The 18,261-nt window shown below is 33.9% G+C and overlaps 1 protein-coding gene across 4 annotated transcripts in view; it reads left to right on the top strand.

The window, feature by feature from the left end:
- Positions 1-1,453: 1,453 nt before the first annotated feature.
- Positions 1,454-18,261, top strand: part of Nep3 (M13 family metallopeptidase neprilysin 3) — a 43,715-nt gene continuing 26,907 nt past the window's right edge. Inside the window, exons 1-3 of one of the 4 annotated variants that reach the window (XM_088260268.1) lie at positions 1,454-1,630; positions 17,597-17,686; positions 17,844-17,954. In XM_088260268.1, the coding sequence (XP_088116394.1) occupies positions 17,660-17,686; positions 17,844-17,954 (138 nt within the window). In that variant the 5' untranslated portion in view covers positions 1,454-1,630; positions 17,597-17,659. Of the gene's footprint in view, positions 1,631-4,598; positions 4,784-17,596; positions 17,687-17,843; positions 17,955-18,261 lie in introns of those variants that run through there. The other 3 variants (XM_088260269.1, XR_015837563.1, XM_088260267.1) reach the window with 3 other exon arrangements.

Genomic DNA, 18,261 nt, shown 5'->3' with positions numbered 1-18,261 from the left:
TGGAAACGGAAGCGTTCGCAGTTCGCGCTCTGCGCAGGGGGGAGCGCGGTCGGAATTGCGATGGTCTACTTGCGCGCGTGCCAGGCGGCAGAGACATCAGGCGGTCTAGCTTGGCTGACGTCACACAAATTGTGCATTATATCAGGAGCTAGGTATACGTAATACACTGCCAAATTTGTGTACCGATTAGCTTAAAATAAACGATTTAAGTAAGAATAATTTAAAATAATTTATAATATTTATTTTATTTGATATTTTCATTCGACTTAAGTAACAATTTCCTTTTTAAATGTCACTTTTTAGTTCGGTATGAAAAAAGGGAATTTGTAGTATAAAATCAGTAGCATATAATAAAAGTAAAGTACGATATACTCTTTGGGAAAAAATCATGTTTGATTTGGAGTCAGCAACTCCCTGCCACTCACATAGCGTCTTGAACACAAACCAACAAACTTACTAACTTAACATCACTTCGCTTCCCCGCAGGGATAGACAGAGAGAATAGAACGCTACATCACTCTGTCTTTGCAAACATTATTCGCCTCTTCCACATTCATGCTTCTTGTTATACATACCCGCCGATTATTTCTACTCCTGACCCGACCGCTTTCAAGTACTCGACATACCTGATCATGCCAAATTTTCCTCGGTCTTCCTCTGGTCCTTTTTATAATTACATTCACCTTGTTAATTTGTTATACCGTTCTTTCCTCGTTCATTCGTTCCACGTGTTCAAACCATTTTAACACACCTTTCTTAATTCTATCAATTATCTTTATCTCAGCATTGCATTCTATTCTTATTTCACCATTCGAATATTTATAGTTGCTTACTTAGGATACAAATATTAATACAGTGCCAGCTCGCTAATCTGAACGTAAATCGTGCTGTGGGTCGTTCAGATTTGGGAATCGTTCAGAAACTAAATAAATTCTAGATATATTTGTTTTCAATTGGTTCGGGTGTCAATGATGTATTTTTCACATTTACCTTCCCTACCCTTACTATCCTACCTGCAGACAAATCTCTAAAATATAGGCTTTGCGAGTTATCCTTTTTTTTAAAATGTCAAAAAATGGGATATTTCCATTTATGAAAATGCTCTTTATTTTAAGTTTTTATTTAGGTACTGAATGAATAATTTAAAATTTTCATATTTGTATTTTAGCTTCATATTAGTAGATAAATTTAATTTTATAAATAAATACATAATAAATAAATGAATAAATTATAACCAAAAACACTCGCTTTGAATATCTTAGGACAACTTGTTGCAAAAAAGGAGATAATATTATTTTATGTTTATGACATAGTGCGCAGAATATGACGTGTATTATTTCATCAATGACCAGACCTTGTTATATTTAAACGACGGAGGGTAAAGTTTAGTTCGAATTTACGCCGCCGTGGCGCTAGCGGACGGGCTCAGATCGCTCCAAAACGCAATAACAGCGCTTTGGAGTAAATATAACGATTTGAAAACAAATGGTTTTGACAGTTGTTTTGTATTTAAGACATTATTTGTTTTGTATCAACAACAATTTAAGACTAATGAATATTAATTAGTGTTTGAAGATAACAAATAAAAACGTGGTTTAAAATGGTGTGAATTATACGCTAGGAAGGGAATGTAAGTCTGCTTGTATTTGAATCTTTTGTTATGTATTAATGACTGACTTTTGGTGGAAAACGTGATGATAATTGTATTTTTGGTGCCAATATTGCAAAATACGTCAAAAAGTGTATTTTTTGTGAAGAAATTGATAGTTTATTTTATTTATTAAAATGCGAACGTAATCACGCGGTTTTTGTTAGCGTATACACGTTTTGACAGTCAAGGACAAAGTTTTTCCTCAGTTTTCCGAATGTTTATGAATCTGGAACCAGGGCTGTCAAAAATATTTCTGTGACGGTTTTAAAATGTGTGTTCCGGTTTAAAAAAAACCTTTTAGTATTTCCTATATTATACTTTAAAAAACCGTTTTGGGATGCGATTTGACCATAACATAGGATTTATAAACGCAGAATTTAATTCTAATTGTGCTTATTTACAAATTTTGAATTTGTGTGAAAAATAACACAACCATTTTAAATGGATATTTTTTCTACGCATCCTTAGATTCTTTTCTGTTTAAAACTTGTGCTTTCAATCCTTCATAAGCTTGTGCTAGTACGGATATGCAACCGTGAGTGCCCTATTCATTACCCCTATTATCTTTTTCTACCTTTTATATCATAAAGTTTCAATTTTATTTGATTTCATTTATTTTAACAGCAAAAATTATCTAAAGTGTAATTTTGGCTTTTGAATACAACCACAGATTATAGTATAAGTGCCATTTTAGAAATAAATGTTACCGGTATTTATTTATAATCCTGGCTGTTCATGTACGCTCATACTCCTTTGAGAAAAGTTTTGTTTGGACGACCATGTACGGCCACATTCTCATTACTAATTAGAGGTGACTTAAAATTAACTGTTACTTTTTCGGGTAGCCGATTGGGATGGTATTTATATCATTTTATCCGTTTTATATTTCTTTCTTGCTTGAGTTTTTAGTGCCAATTTATCAAGTATATTAGGAGCTAGGATAACGCCATACACAACTAAATTTGTGCACTAATCGGCATGATTACCTTTAAATAATCGAATTAAAAAACAGAATAAATTAATAACTACTTTTGTTGATATCGAAATTACGATGATGTGCCCTCACTGAGTTTTCCCGCCCCGAAGGCACGTTTTACAATACTTATTTATAAATTTATATACTTGGCACAATCAGGTATGTCAAATACTTGAAAGCGGCTGGGTTAGGAGTCGTAATAATCGTCGGGTATGTATGAGGAGATGCATGAATGTAGAAGAGGCAAAGAATGTTTGCAAAGACAGAGTGGTGTGGCGTTCGATTCTCTCTGCCTACCCCTGCGGGGAAGCGGCGTGATAGTTAGTTTGTTAGTTAGTTTTAGTAAATTACCCTCCGCTGCAGGTACTTACTAGTCCAGGGGGATATTGAATAAATATTGGAATGAAAAAATCACTTCTATTTGTTTGACCCCACCTCTGGGAATCGAACCCGGAGCTCTGGGAGCGTGTTGACTATTACAGAAAACCTATTATTTTATTATAAAATATACAACACGTTATATATTAGGTACAAATTGGCAACGGCCGTTAATAAAGAAAAAAAAAGATCGTTAAGGTTGATCTCAAAACTGGGCTACACCACTGCTTTTAGCTACCAAAAAAAATAGTATTTCACATTAGTTTGTAACAATATCAAGTCAGAACGTGCTTGCTTATTTTGACCCCAAAATAGAGTCGTGTTTGAAGTTTATTGTGACGTATTAGATTGACATGTCTTGAGAACACCGTCTGAAAACAATCGATTCTCACATCTCTTCTGCCATCTCTGAGGATTTCACTCAGAGAACTTTGATGCTCTGGAATGACCCGTGAAATTCATAACAGAGTAACTTGAAGACGAATTGTGGCGGCCACACGCTCCACCTAAGGATCAAACGAGCAAACATAGACGGAGAAGAAACACAAGTGTTATATTTCATTTATTTATAGAATATTTATTCATAAAATATATAACATGTAATGTATTTTATTCAAATTGGCAACGGCCATAATTAAAAAAAAAGATCGCTAAGGTTGATCCGAGTATTGGGCTACGCCACTGCTTATAGCTACCAAAAAAAACGTGTTTCATAATAATTTGAAACACTACGCTACCTTCACAACGGATAACCAGGTTAGTTCTTACAAACTATTGTAACGCGGATAAACGTTTTTTTACAAGGTGATATTAAAAGTTCAACCGGAATCTTTGACCGGAATTAATACAGATCTAAGTTTCTTTTTCTTTTTGACTTATCACTCATGAGTGCATGTTTGCTAACTTCTTAGTATTTGTAGTTTATTATTAACACTCTTAGTCTAATTTTACTTCCAATAATATCTGTTGTATTCTTGCCAGTGCCCTTAACTATGACCTAAAATATGATGTACAACCACATACAGGCCATGCCTTTATGGGACATTTTTTTGTTGTATTTATATTGAATCTATATTTTTGTACTTGTATTTATATTATGTTGTGAAATGCAAAAGAATTTAATTGAATGCCTGTAGGAAGAGCTACCGCTATGTGGAACAATATGTCATTGGATATTGATCTGTTCCATGTGTCTGAAGGAGTTTTCCGAAGCGGGATTCTTTCACACCTTTAGCAGTACGATTGTCCAAACTCAAAACACAGTAAGGGATATTTTTTTGAAGTAGCTTTTTTTTTGCGTTTATATATAAGTAGATTCTACTTAGTCCAAAAATGCAAAAAAAAACTTACTGCAAAAAAAATGTCCCTTGCTGTATTTTTAGTTTGGACAGCCGAGTAGTTCTTGCATAATTTCGATTTTTGTATGTATTTTAACGTATACGCTTTAATTTTTTTAGTTTGTAATGTATATATGTTAATTGCAAATTGAAAATTGAATTGAAATAAAAAAAAATCCGGTTGAACCGCGCAGTGGCCAGCCCTAGCATCGATGCTTTCCATTTCGACTGTTTTGGTACCGAGCGCCTGAAAAATGCTTCCGACCTCCGTCGCCAAACGTCAGTAAGAATGGCTCGGGGGATGTTTCGAGGGGTTGGTTGAATCTGGTCGGAACAATACCTTCCTCCAGATAACTGATGTGATAGTTCGAGTCCCGTTTGACCGCGCTGCGAATTCAACGCCCGCATATGCCGGCACTGCACCTACAACCAGGATTCCAGGTTTAGTACTCGACTAAATTATTACGTGTGGAATATATTTTTATGTATTTTTTAGTAGTATACTAGTTAGAAAACGTGTTGATGTTGTGTTGAGCGTGTTTAAACTCGCATACGACGCATTTATCCCGCCCAAATCGTGTCATATGTCAATTGTCATGTATCGAAAGTATCGCGCCACCTTATGTTGGAAATTTTAGAATAATTTACATTATTTATTGATTCGGCGTTTACTTTGTGGAATGACATGTTTTTGTTGTTGTTTTTTTCTTCTTTTATTAACGGTCGTAGCCAATTTGTACATATGTGTCGGGTTGTGGTCCCGTGGTTAGTGTCGCGGACTCTTGAGTCAGAGTTTCTCGGTTCGACTCGACTCTATCACAATTTGATACCTATTTCTCATAATGAGCCGCTCAGGTATATATATATATATATATATAAATATATATATATATATATATATATATATATATATATATATATATATAATATATATATATATATATATATATATATATATATATATATATAATTATTATAATTTTTTCTTTTTAAATATTTGTTTCTACTGCCTTAGGAAATTTTCCTTGCTTATTATTTGCAAGGATTTATCGCATATTCAGTTTATATCTCTTAAAAATGAAAGCAGATGTCGCTCACTCCTTTCAAGAACGTCATAAATCGTCAATTTCCAGTTGTGCATGTTTTCGGAATGCCCAGAAAATGTACTATATCCCAGCAAAAGCGGCATTTTTAAATTAATATTTACCCGCTGCAGGGCAGAAAGTGTTGTTTAAGCATTTTAAAGAAAAGGTATTGTTTAATTATTTTTTAAAATATACTAAATATTTTTCAAATGTAGAAAAAACATTTAGGTTTTACCTAAAAAGATCTGTTGCACAGTAAAAAGTTCAATAAGTGGCTTGATATTTATTTTTAATTCATTTTATTATATTTGACTTTAAAAACGTTCTCCTGAAAAATCAATTTTTTTGATATATCGCTCACTCCTTTCAAGAACGTCATAAATCAAAAATCGTCAATTTTCAGTTGTGCATGTTTTCAGAATGCCCAGAAAATGTACTATATTCCAGCAAAAGAGGCATATTTTTTTACTTAATAATTACCCGCTACAGGGCAGAAAGTGTTGTTTTTGCATTTTGAAGAAAAGTATTGTATAATTATTTTTTTAAAATATACTAAATATTTTTCAAATGGAGATAAAACCTTCAGGTTTTACCATAAAAGATTTGTTGCACAGTTAAAAGTTCAATAAGTGGCTTGATATTTATTTTTAATACATTGTATTATATTTTTAAACATTAAAATGTTCTCCTGAAAAATCAAGTTTTTTGATTTATGACGTTCTTGAAAGGAGTGGGCGATATGACATTGTTGAAAGGAGTGAGCGATATATGGTTTCACCGCACTGAGAGATGGCATTCCGACTGCATTCAGTCCACTTTTATCCTTCTTCAGCCAACTTTATGCTTCACTTACAAACATAACAGTTCCTACCAGGATTCTGTTGTTATCATATCAAGCTTAATTTTAATATATCTTAAAATATCATTTTTAAAATATTGATAATTGTATTAAAACATTGTTTGCGGGAAACGCTTAAAAGCGTCTTTTACATACTTTTGGTAGAGAGCGGGAGACGCCTGCAAACATTGTACAGATGGGAATTGGGTGCTGCAGTTATTTGTAATTATTATACTGAGGGTCGTGCGGCAGACTGCCAGGGTATAATTAGGGTCCTTTTCCATACTGTCGGTAGAGAGCGGGAGACGCTTGCGAGCGTTCTATTTGCTTACTTTTGATAGAGCGCAAGAGACGCCACAAAACATTATACAGATGGGAATTGGGTGTTGTGGCTACTTGTGATTAGTATACTGAGGGTCGGGCGACAGACTGCCAGAGTATATTTACGGTCGGGGTTGATGAACAAAACTGCCTGATAACAATGTGTAGTATAAAATATGTTTTATGTTTGTAGAAAGACCACTATTGAGTTTTTTTAAATGTTATAAAGAATAACGTGTTAATAGATGTGAATATAAATCAGGTAATATTATACTGCCATCTGTGTTTCGGTCTTACAAGCTTATTTCAATGCCATGTCAGATAGTAGCAGTACTAAATCATAGATCTAGCGAGTGTTTTTGCCTAGAATTTTCACTCATGAATTACATGAAATTATAGTAACTTTAAACGTAAAGAGTAAATCCACTCACGAGTAGGCATAGGCTATGAAACTTAAATAGTTGAAGCCTGAGAAGGGTCATGATAAGCGGTGTTGCATAAGCCGTAGCTAGATTTCAGAGCCACTTGGACGTTAGGTAATTCAAAAAACAAAAAAAACATAGATCTTCATAGTGTGTTTCAAAATTCTTAAAAGTTTGTAATTGGGAAAAGAAGCAGAGGAAGACCGAGAAAAACATGGCAATATCAGGTATGCCAAATACTTGAAAGTGGTCAGGTTAGGAGTCGTAACAATCGGCGGGTATGTATGAGAAAGATGCATGAACGTGGAAGAGGCGAAGAATATTTGCAAAGGCAGAGTGGTGTGGCGTTCTATTCTCTCTGCCTATCCCTGCGGAGAAGTGGCGTGATGGTTAGTTACTTAGTTAGTTAGTTAAAATTTATACAAAGTAATACATTAATAATGATACATCAATAATCAATCGCTATGGATTAGGAAGATCCATAGCGATTGCCTGGTTTAAAATATGATCAGATTCTCTGCGTCCTATGTGCCCATACCATCTCAATTGCCTTTCCTCTACCTTACTATTGATGCCTGTTGCAGCCAGGCTTCCATGAATGCGTGAACTCTTTCTTTTTTCTCCAAGGGACAGTCCATCTGACCACCTAAGCATTCGCATTTCAGCAGTTTCTAGTTGCCTAGAGTAGGTGTAATACATCGTCCAGCATTCGGAGCTATAGAGGAGTGCGGGCCATTATTTTTTTGTTTCTAAGGGGCACATATTCACACACACATATGTTTTTAGCGCTAGGAAAGGCGCATGGCAAATAGAGGGAATTTTGCCTCGATGCTTTTGTGTTTATTTGGCTTATCTATCTCGCAGAGATAACGCATTGTGCCACTAGACTGGAGGTCGCTTGTGTCAGAGGTCACACACTGTATAGAGGACTGAATGTAACCAACATTTTGAGTGTGTCCAAATACTTGTTCGCATATCGCTCACTCCTTTCAAGAACGTCACAAATCAAAAAACTAGATTTTTCAGGAGAACGTTTTCAAAGTTTAATACAATATATTAAAAATGAATATCAAGCCACTTATTGAACTTTTTACTGTGCAACAGATCTTTTTAGGTTAAACCTGAAGGTTTTTTCTCCATTTGAAAAATAACTAGTATATTTAAAAAAAATAATTAAATAATACCTTTTCTTCAAAATGCAAAAACATCACTTTCTGTCCTATAGCGGGTAAATATTATGTTAAAAATATGCCGCTTTTGCTGGGATATAGTATATTTTTTGGGCATTGTGAAAACATGAACAACTGAAAATTGACGATTTTTGATTTATGACGTTCTTGAAAGGAGTGAGCGATATCTGGATTTTCTCTACTGAGGAGTTATTTTTACATGGATAAAATCTAGATTTGTAAAACTAAAATAAGCCCACGACGGTCGTGAGCCCTGTAAGTGCCCAGACTTCCGTATTCTTCGTTATTTATGGTGAGGCGCTTTCATACATTAAGGTTGGAACTAGGACTCCATATATTCCTATTTAAAATCCCACTATTGGCATTCAATATGTCAGGCATCTCATCATACATTTTCAAACCCTAATACATGAAACAATTTTGTGAATCGGTTGTTTCAACAATGGCAGTTTTATTTTATCGTTATTTCTAGTAATATGTTCATGAAATTTTTTGTTTCCTTAAAATATTTGGGTAATTTATTGTTAAAAATTTTATAAATAAATAGTAATAATAAAACCCTTATCCGCACCCCAATGGTGCATAGGGCACTGTGTCATATTGACGCAGTGTTATCGTGATCGTTTACATGTGAAGGAAAGGTGATCAGCCCTCCGCTTCAGGTACCAGCCCATGGTAATATTGAATAAATATTACAGTGAAAAAATCACATATTTATTTTACCCCCCTTGGGAATCGAACCCGGGACCTCCAGAACGGTAGCCGAGCGTACTGACCATTACACTACGGAGGCAGACGATTATATAAAAATTTATATAAAATAAAATTTAAGAAAAAAAAATTTTTTACTTGGTAAATAAAACTATTTCTTAAAATCTATTGTGACACGTGTTTCGATGCATTCCGCATCATTTTCAAACACCGCTATTTGATAATGACTGCCGAATCAATTGATGATATTTAAAAAAAAAACACTATGAGGAAAATGTTGACCACCCCTTATAAAAAGAGATCGTTAATACAGTCTGCAAATATGATAGCAATACAATATAAAAGTCCTTATCGCCAGATACTGCTTTAAAAATCGATAGTCCTCTTCTTCTTCTTCTTCGTCCAAGAATATAGAATTATTAAGAATAGCACCGCATGGTAATTTTTTCATATTCTTCTGCTTGGTGAAGGCCTTGTGGCCTGTTTTAAAGAGGGATTTTATCCCCTTGCGATATCGATTCCCAGCTGTCAATCCATATCTTTGGCGGTCTGCCCGGGAGTCGTCTACTTTGGGGTCGGCCGTGCAGTGCGATGTGGGCGAGTCTGGATGGTTCCATTCTCCTCTCATACCATTGTCTTCTTCGTTCGTACCACGTGTCTACCAAATGTTGGATAAACGTCAAGTTAAGGCTGAGATCTCTAATGTTCAAATTAAGAACGCGACTGGCCGCGCTAGGGTTCGGACGTGTTTCCACGCATATTTTTAAATAATATACATATTGGAATTTGACTTTAAAAAATATATTACAGCCTGTAAAAATATCTTAGCTTAGAATTTAGTAAGCGATCGGTTACGCGAGAACTCACACGTCTCTGCATGGCCATTTTTATATATCGCTGACATATAAAAATATTTTTATATATCGCTCACTCCTTTCAACAACGTCATATATCAAAAAACTTGATTATTCGTTTTTAAAGTTTAAAAATATAATAAAATGTATTAAAAACAAATATCAAGCCACTGATTGAACTTTTTACTGTGCAACAGATGTTTTTAGGTAAAACCTGAATGTTTTTTCTCCCTTTGAAAAATATTTAGTATATTTCAAAAAATAATTAAACAATACCTTTTTTTCAAAATGCAAAAACTACACTTTCTGCCCTGTAGCGGGTAAATATTAAGTTAAAAATATGCAGCTTTTGCTGGGATATAGTACATTTTCTGGGCATTCCGAAAACATGCACAACTGAAAATGGTCGATTTTTGATAAATGACATTGTTAAAAGGAGTGAGCGATAAGTATATATATTTTGAACTTCATTACCTTTTAATAAGTCTTTTCTTTTCAAAACCATATATTTATTTTCAAGTAAAACTCATTCTTTCAATACAAAAACGGTGTTTTATGCAAAAAATCATGTATAATTGGGTCTTAAAGTTGAAGCCCAAGTAGGGTCGTGATTCTTCTAACCTAACCTAACCCTTATCGTAATTCTTCTAACCTAACCTAACCTAACCCTTATCCGCACCCAGTGGTTCATAGGGCACTGCATCGTTATAGAAGCAGTGTTCTCTTGATCGTTAAATACACGAAGGAAAGGTGATCAGCCTTCCGCTTCAGGTACCAGTCCAGGGTCATACTAAATAAATATTACGACATTTTGAGTGTGTCCAAATACTTGTTCCCAAAATCTGGATTATCTCCAATTACAGGAGTTGTTTTCATTGACGGTCGTCAGCCCCGCAAATGCCCAGACTTCCATATTCTTCTTCATCTTTGGATGAGATGTCAAAAAATAATATGAAATATAACTCCTGTAATTGGAGATAATCCAGATTTGTGAACAAGTATTTGGACACTCTATGAAATGTGAAAAAATAATATGAAAATAAATATTAGACTGAAAAATCACAAATATTTATTTTGACCCTCTTGGGAATCGAACCCGGGACCTCCAGCATGGTAGCGTGCTGGCCATTACGCTGCGGAGGCGGTCGAGGGTCATGATTAGCGGTGCGGATAAGGGTTTTAAGAGGAAGAAGAAGAATTGAATTTTTAAAGGCGATTGTGAATACGGCCAGTAAACAGTTATATTATATGATACATGCTATCAGTTCGATATGAAACGAGTATGCAAATCAGTGGTCTTCCATCTTAAAATAACAATTTCCCTATCAAAATATTCATATTTTTTTACATTTTGAGTGTGTCCAAATACTTGCTCACAAATCTAGATTATCTCCAATTACAGGAGTTATTTTTCATATTATTTTTTGACACCTCATCAAAGATGAAGAAGAATATGGAAGTCTGGGCATTTACGGGGCTGACGACCGTCATAGATTATAATCCAGGATTGGCTAGATTGGATTGGATAGATTATAATCCAGACCTGGATTATAATCCAGGATTCGGACCTCACATTCTAATATAAGAGTTTCTGCTTAGTAAAAAGCTTTTTACACATTTTTATTTTTTTTTTCTTCACATTTTTATTAAAAACCAACTAGTTTCGGCAACAGGTTGTTGCCGAAACTAGTGGGTTTTTAATATAAAAGTGAGTGGATCAAAAAACAGTAATTTTATTTCTACAAATAGTAATGATACCTTTCTTTGATTTCTGGTGTAAAGGATTTCTTGTTCAATTTCATTACCGTAGAACGGGGCTACTTGAACTTTGATGTGTTACTTGAGCCCAGTACAAAAAAGAGATTTAAATCTGTATTTGGTCTACAATAATGAACGTATCGTGACAATAAGTGTAACCTGTCAGGGAAACAATGAATCATGTCAATACGTTCATTATTGTAGACCAAATACAGGTCTAAATCTTTTTTTTTGTACTGGGCTCAAGTAACACATCAAAGTTCAAGTAGCCCCGTTCTACGGTACCTCAATACATCGGACGTTTCGCTCACTCCTTTCAAGAACGTCATAAATAAAATAAAAAAAGATTTTTCAGGAGAACGTTTTTAAAGTTAAAAAAATATAATACAATGTATTAAAAATAAATATCAAGCAACTTATTGAACTTTTTACTTTGCAACAGATCTTTATAGGTAAAACCTGAAAGTTTTTTCTCCATTTAAAAAATATTCAGTATATTTAAAAAAATTATTATACAATACCTTTTCGTCAAAATGTTAAAACAACACTTTCTGCCCTGTAGCGGGTAAATATTAAGTTAAAAATATGCCGCTTTTGCTGGGATATAGTACATTTTCTGGGCATTCCGAAAGCGTGCACAGCTGAAAATTGTCGATTTTTGATATATGACGTTGTTGAAAGGAGTGAGCGATTTATAGCCATCAAGTAATATTATTTATACAGGGTGACTATTGGATAGAAAGTGGTGGCTTGCGCCAAAAGTTGAACGATAACTGATCTGGCAAGTCGATGTTTGCGTTTGCAATCTGTTTTCGGCCAGTCTGTTTCGTATATCTGTCGGTAGATGTCGTGTGTGTGTAAGCCGTATTTTAACAAATTTTAGCGGGAATTCGTATTTTATTATTATTATTTTTTTAAAGAGAAAATTTTGTGTTTTTGTTATTTGCACAAATATTTAAATTTCATAGTATTTCAGTAAGCTTAAGCAACTCATTATTAGAAATAGGTATCAAATTGTGGTAGAGTGGGTTCGAACCGAGAAACTCTGACTTAAGTGTCCGCGACACTAACCACGGGACCACAACCCGACACAATTTCGGCCGCGTGTAAGACATGTACATCCTCTTCTTCTTCTGCTTGGTGTAGGCCTTGTGGCCCGTTTTTAAGAAGGATTAGCTTTCTGCGATGTCGACTCGCAGCTGTCTGTCCATCTCTGTGGTAGTCTGTCTACCTTGGGGCTGGCCGTACAGTGCAATGTGGGGGAGTCTGGATGGTTCCATTACTAACTAACTAACCCACTATCACTTCGCTTCCCCGCAGGGGTAGGCAGAGATAATAGAACGCCACACCAATCTGTCATTGCAAACAAACTTCGCCTCTTCCACATTCTTGCATCTCCTCATATACACCCGCCGATTAATCCGACTCCTTACCTGACCTGACCACAAAAATTTGAGATACTTGATCGTGCCAAGTTTTGCTTAAGTCTTCCTCTGCTTTTATTACCAACTACATTCGCCTTGTAAATTTGTTTTACTGTTCGTCATTCACTCATTCGTTCCATATGCCCAAACCATCTCAACACACCTTTCTTAATTTGATGGATAACTTATCTCAGGCTTGCATTCTTCCCTTATATCACCATAATACATCTACCATACATGATTTTGCCGCACTGAGAGATCGCATTCCGACTGCATTCAGTCTACTTTCATCATTCTTTTGCCAACTCTATGCTTCACTTCCATACATTATTCTGCAACTAGAAATACGCAGTAAACGACCAAATTTGTGCATATATTATACAATACATATACATTTAAGTAGTCACTGATTGGATGTTCGTCGTAAATTTTACGAAAGTCCCGTAATCGAGGGTTGAATGACCGATATTTTGTTTACTAAAAGTATTGTTATATTCATAATTTAACAAAATATATAGAAGTTCCAAGAATTTGAGAAGCAATTAATTAATTATAATTTAATCTCTATTTAAAAGAGCTTCTTTTCATCTCACCAATAGATGTCTCTAGTGAAGTTCTAGTGATTCAAGAACAATGTATCGAAATTGGATCACATATATAGGACTTTCAAGAATTTGAGTAGTGTGGTTGTCAATAATGGGTAGAATTGGTGAATGCTACACGTGTGTAAAGTGCTCACTTAAATTAGCCTATGACGGTCGTAAGCCCCGTAAATGCCCAGACTTCCGTATTCTTCTTCATCTATGTTGCGATGTCAAAATATAATATAAAAGTCCACTTTTGAAAATATTCCCATTGTGATTCATTTGTCTTCTTTCTCTCTTTAAAATTTTATTTTCGTATGAATGTCAGATCGTAACTATTTCGTTGTAATCTTTTGACATTTGACCCGATGATGGAATGATTATTCCGAAACTGGTAGTCAAATGTAGTGTTATTTGAAGTGGTATTACACAAAGTGAACGACGAATGATAAGGAGAGTGTTATATTACCACACCACAAAGTTAAAAATGCTTTTATTTATACAAAAAAAAAGTGTAACGATCAAGATAACACTGCGTTTATATGATGCAGTGCCTTATGCACCATAGGGGTGCGGACAAGGGTTTGAAGAAGAAGAAGTTAATATACAAAGTATAAAAGCAAAATTATGTATTGATTGTTTAATCAAACACAGATTTTTTGGGTCAACTTTGTTGTATTTTACAATGATTAAAGAAAACACTTGTTTTTTACCACTTGAGTTTTATTAAAGACTACATGTTTCAGAAGTTAAACTTCCATCATTCAGGTCTTTATAGTAACTAAAATATAAAATATAAAATTGTTCTATAAATAAGGAGAGGGGAAAGTTAGGGGGATGGGGTATTTTCATAAATTAAAATTATTACACCTTGTTACATATAAAGGCCAAATTATGAATTATCTTGAAAATTTAGAAACCCAAAAAAACCTAAATTTATTAAAATATTCTAATAATAATTTATTAAATAATATATTGTTTCAAAATTCTTCACCTTTGCTTTCCATTTTTCCTTTGTTTTCACACTCCGCCCCTTGACTAACCCCTTCCCCTTACTTTCCCCTCTCCTTTTTTATAGAACAATTTTATATTTTATATTTTAGTTATTATACAGACCTGAATGATGGAAGTTTAACTTCTGAAACATGTAGTCTTTAATAAAACTCAAGTGGTAAAAAACAAGTGTTTTCTTTAATCATTGTAACATGTCTTACCACAAAGTTAATGCCGAAACAATAAATAAAATAGTTGTATTTTACTGTTGAAAACACATAAAAGTTAATATTGTTTCGCCTAGCTGTGGCATTTTCAAACGAATGTATTACATGCAATGCAAGACATTCGTTTGAAAATGCCATAACTAGGCGAAACGATTGTCAAAATACTAATTTTTATGTGTTTTATTAACAAAAAATACAACTTAGTAGATTAAAAAATCGGTGTTTGATATAACAATTAATACATTAATTTGCTTTTATATTTTGTATATCAACTTCTTCTTCAAACCCTTGTCCGCACCCCCATGGTGCATAGGGCACTGTATCATATAAACGCAGTGTTATCTTGATCGTTACACTTTTTTTGTATATTAAAAGTAATGTTAACTTTGTGGTATGGTAATATAACACTCTCCTTATCATTCATCATTCACTTTGTGTAATGTAATAAAAAATCTGTGTTTAATTTAACGATTAGTATATTAATTAAAATGGAGTTCTACAAATTTAACGCCAAAATTAAAAATAAAAGCTTATTTTCTGGCACAGGAATATCCGCTCGAAGAATATTCAGATTAGGTTAGGATTATTGAGGCGCTGCTCTATTTCATTCGGTTTTTTAATTCGATCATGGCCAACGAGCGACTTGCGCGCAGTGTGGTATAAAATTATAAATGTGCACAAATAGTGGAATTCTTTCTCCAGGAATTGGCCGTGACTCGCTCGTTAAATAACGTGTTAATTTTTTTTATACATTTCGCGCTCTTGTTTACGCTCCATCTGGATTTTCTCGGACTTTGAAGGGTACAGTTCGAATATTTCAAAGGCCAATTGAAGCAAGTATTTTAACAAGTCGCTCACTCCTTTCAAGAACGTCATAAATCAAAAGACTTGATTTTTCAGGAGAACGTTTTTAAAGTTTAAAAATATAATACAATGTATTAAAAATAAATATCAAGCCACTTATTGAACTTTTTACTGTGCAACAGATCTTTTTAGGTAAAACCTGAAGGTTTATATATATATATATATATATATATATATATATATATATATATATATATATATATATATATATATATATATATATATATATATGTGTGTATACCATAAGTGTTTCACTCTTATCCGCACCCAACGGTGCATAGAGCACGGCAAATAGTATCCATAGTATACAGCACTTCTTCTAACCCTTATCCACACACAATGGTGCATAGGGCACTGCATCATATAAACGCAGTGTTATCTTGATCGTTAACACATGAAGGAAAGGTGATCAGCTCTTTGCTTCAGGTACCAGTCCAGGGTAATATTGATTAAATATTATAGTGAAAAAATCACTTATATTTATTTGACCCCCCCGTGGGAATCGAACCCGGGACCTCCAGAGTGTGCTGACCATTACAATACTGAGGGGAATATAGCACTTGGTGCGATTTAAAAAAAATGTTTTTTCCGATGTTTTGTATGCCTTTCTAAATATACCGGCTTTTTGTTTACTCAATTTGGGTAACAAGTTCGATGACGTCACGCGGTGTATACTCCGTCCGACGCTATTTTCGTATACCGTACTCCCGCGGTCTAAAATTACGCATTCGGTGTCTTCGTTTGCCGTGCGAATTTGGGATCTATTCGAGCATCAAGACGCCGATATTCAAGCTGTGGGGCTTGGGCCACTCTGAGCTCGGACTGGACTAAACTTTTGAGCGATTCTACAATGCAAAGCGATCTTATTCAAATATACAGCGATCTAATTCAAATATACAGCGATCCAATTCAAATAACGACTTAAAAAAAGGAACTTTATTCGATATTTGAATTGGATCACTTGAAGCCAATCAGTGCTCAAATTCGGTTGCGTTTAAAGTATTTCTAGCACATATTTGACAATTTGACATAAAAAATCGTCAAATATCGCTCACTCCTTTCAAGAACATCATAAATCAAAAAACTTGATTTTTCAGGAGAATGTTTTTAAAGTTTAAAAATATAATGAAATGTATTAAAAATAAATATCAAGCCACTTATTGAACTTTTTACTGTGCAACAGATCTTTTTAGGTGAAACCTGAAGGTTTTTTCTCCATTTGAAAAATATTTAGTATATTAAAAAAAAAAGCAATTAAACAATACCTTTTGTGTCCGGCTGTCCATTTTTTTTTAAATAAAAGCGACTACGATAGTTTACACGGTGCACGCAAATACGCTAATCTGTCGTAGTCGCTTTTATTAAAAAAAAAACCGGACGGCCGGACGGTAAAATTCCGTGTAGTGCACAAGCGCTCTAAGTGTACCCGAAAAAGTAACAGTAGATACTCGATAAAAAATCTACATATCACTCACTCCTTTCAAGAACGTCATAAATCAAAAAACTTGATTTTTCAGGAAAACGTTTTAAAAGTTTAAAAATATAACACAATGTATTGAAAATAAATATCAAGCCACTTTTTTAACTTTTTACTGTGCAACAGATCTTTTTAAGTAAAACCTGAAGGTTTTTTCTCCATTTAAAAAATATTAAGTATATTTAAAAAAATAATTAAACAATACCTTGTACTCAAAATGCAAAAACAACATTTTCTGCCCTGTAGCGAGTAAATATTAAGTTAAAAATATGGCTTTTTTGCTGGGATATAGTACATTTTCTGGACACTCCGAAAACATGCACAACTGAAAATTGACGATTTTTGATTTATGACGTTCTTGAAAGGAGTGAGCGATATGTACATACTATAGAATTTTCTGACCATTTATTATAATTGAGTTGCATTTTGAAACCTGTTTTCTTAAATTATTATTATTGTTTATTTTGTTTGTTTTATTGGTTTGTTTTTATTTTTTTATATTTCAGTGTTTCCTGTAATTAAATATTGGAGTGTGACTTTATTTGGATATTAGTGAATAATATCTAAACATGGCAATGTGTTTTGAACGATTTTTTGTAAGTAATTTTTTACATTTTATTTTTTTATTTTTTATTATTTATTATTGTTTATCATCTACTTCTAAAGCATTGTGAATGCATTTGTATATTTATTTGCTGCCAAAAATACTTGTATTTGAATTTTTTTTAATGTGTCTTATTTGTTGCGGCACAGATGGCGCGCTACAAGAAGACGGAGTTCGCGGACGAGGACGTTAGCAGCGTGAGCTCCATCCAGCTCAACGAGGGGGTCTCCTCGACCACGACACACATCCGGTACCACACGGTAAGTTGCGTTCCCTACCGCCGCCGCCAGTTGGCCACCTCTGGCCGGTCAGTTGGGTGCTATTTACACAAGGTTTATAGCCCAGATCACGTGATAGTTACAGCGCCTGTGCGAGGTTGGCTAGCGTTAAGAGGGGAGTCTAGTATATTCTTCATTTATATATATATTTATATAAATATATATACATATATATATATATATATATATATATATATATATATATATATATATATATATATATATATATATATATATATATATATATATATATATATATATATATATATATATATATATATATATGTAT

The sequence above is a fragment of the Brachycentrus maculatus genome, unplaced genomic scaffold, assembly GCF_059751285.1.
Source record: "Brachycentrus maculatus isolate JH-2025_06_01 unplaced genomic scaffold, ASM5975128v1 h1tg000131l, whole genome shotgun sequence".
Taxonomy (NCBI): Eukaryota; Metazoa; Arthropoda; class Insecta; order Trichoptera; family Brachycentridae; genus Brachycentrus; species Brachycentrus maculatus.
The sequence above is the reverse complement of the archived record's forward strand: the minus strand, read 5'-3'. Positions and strand labels throughout refer to the sequence as shown.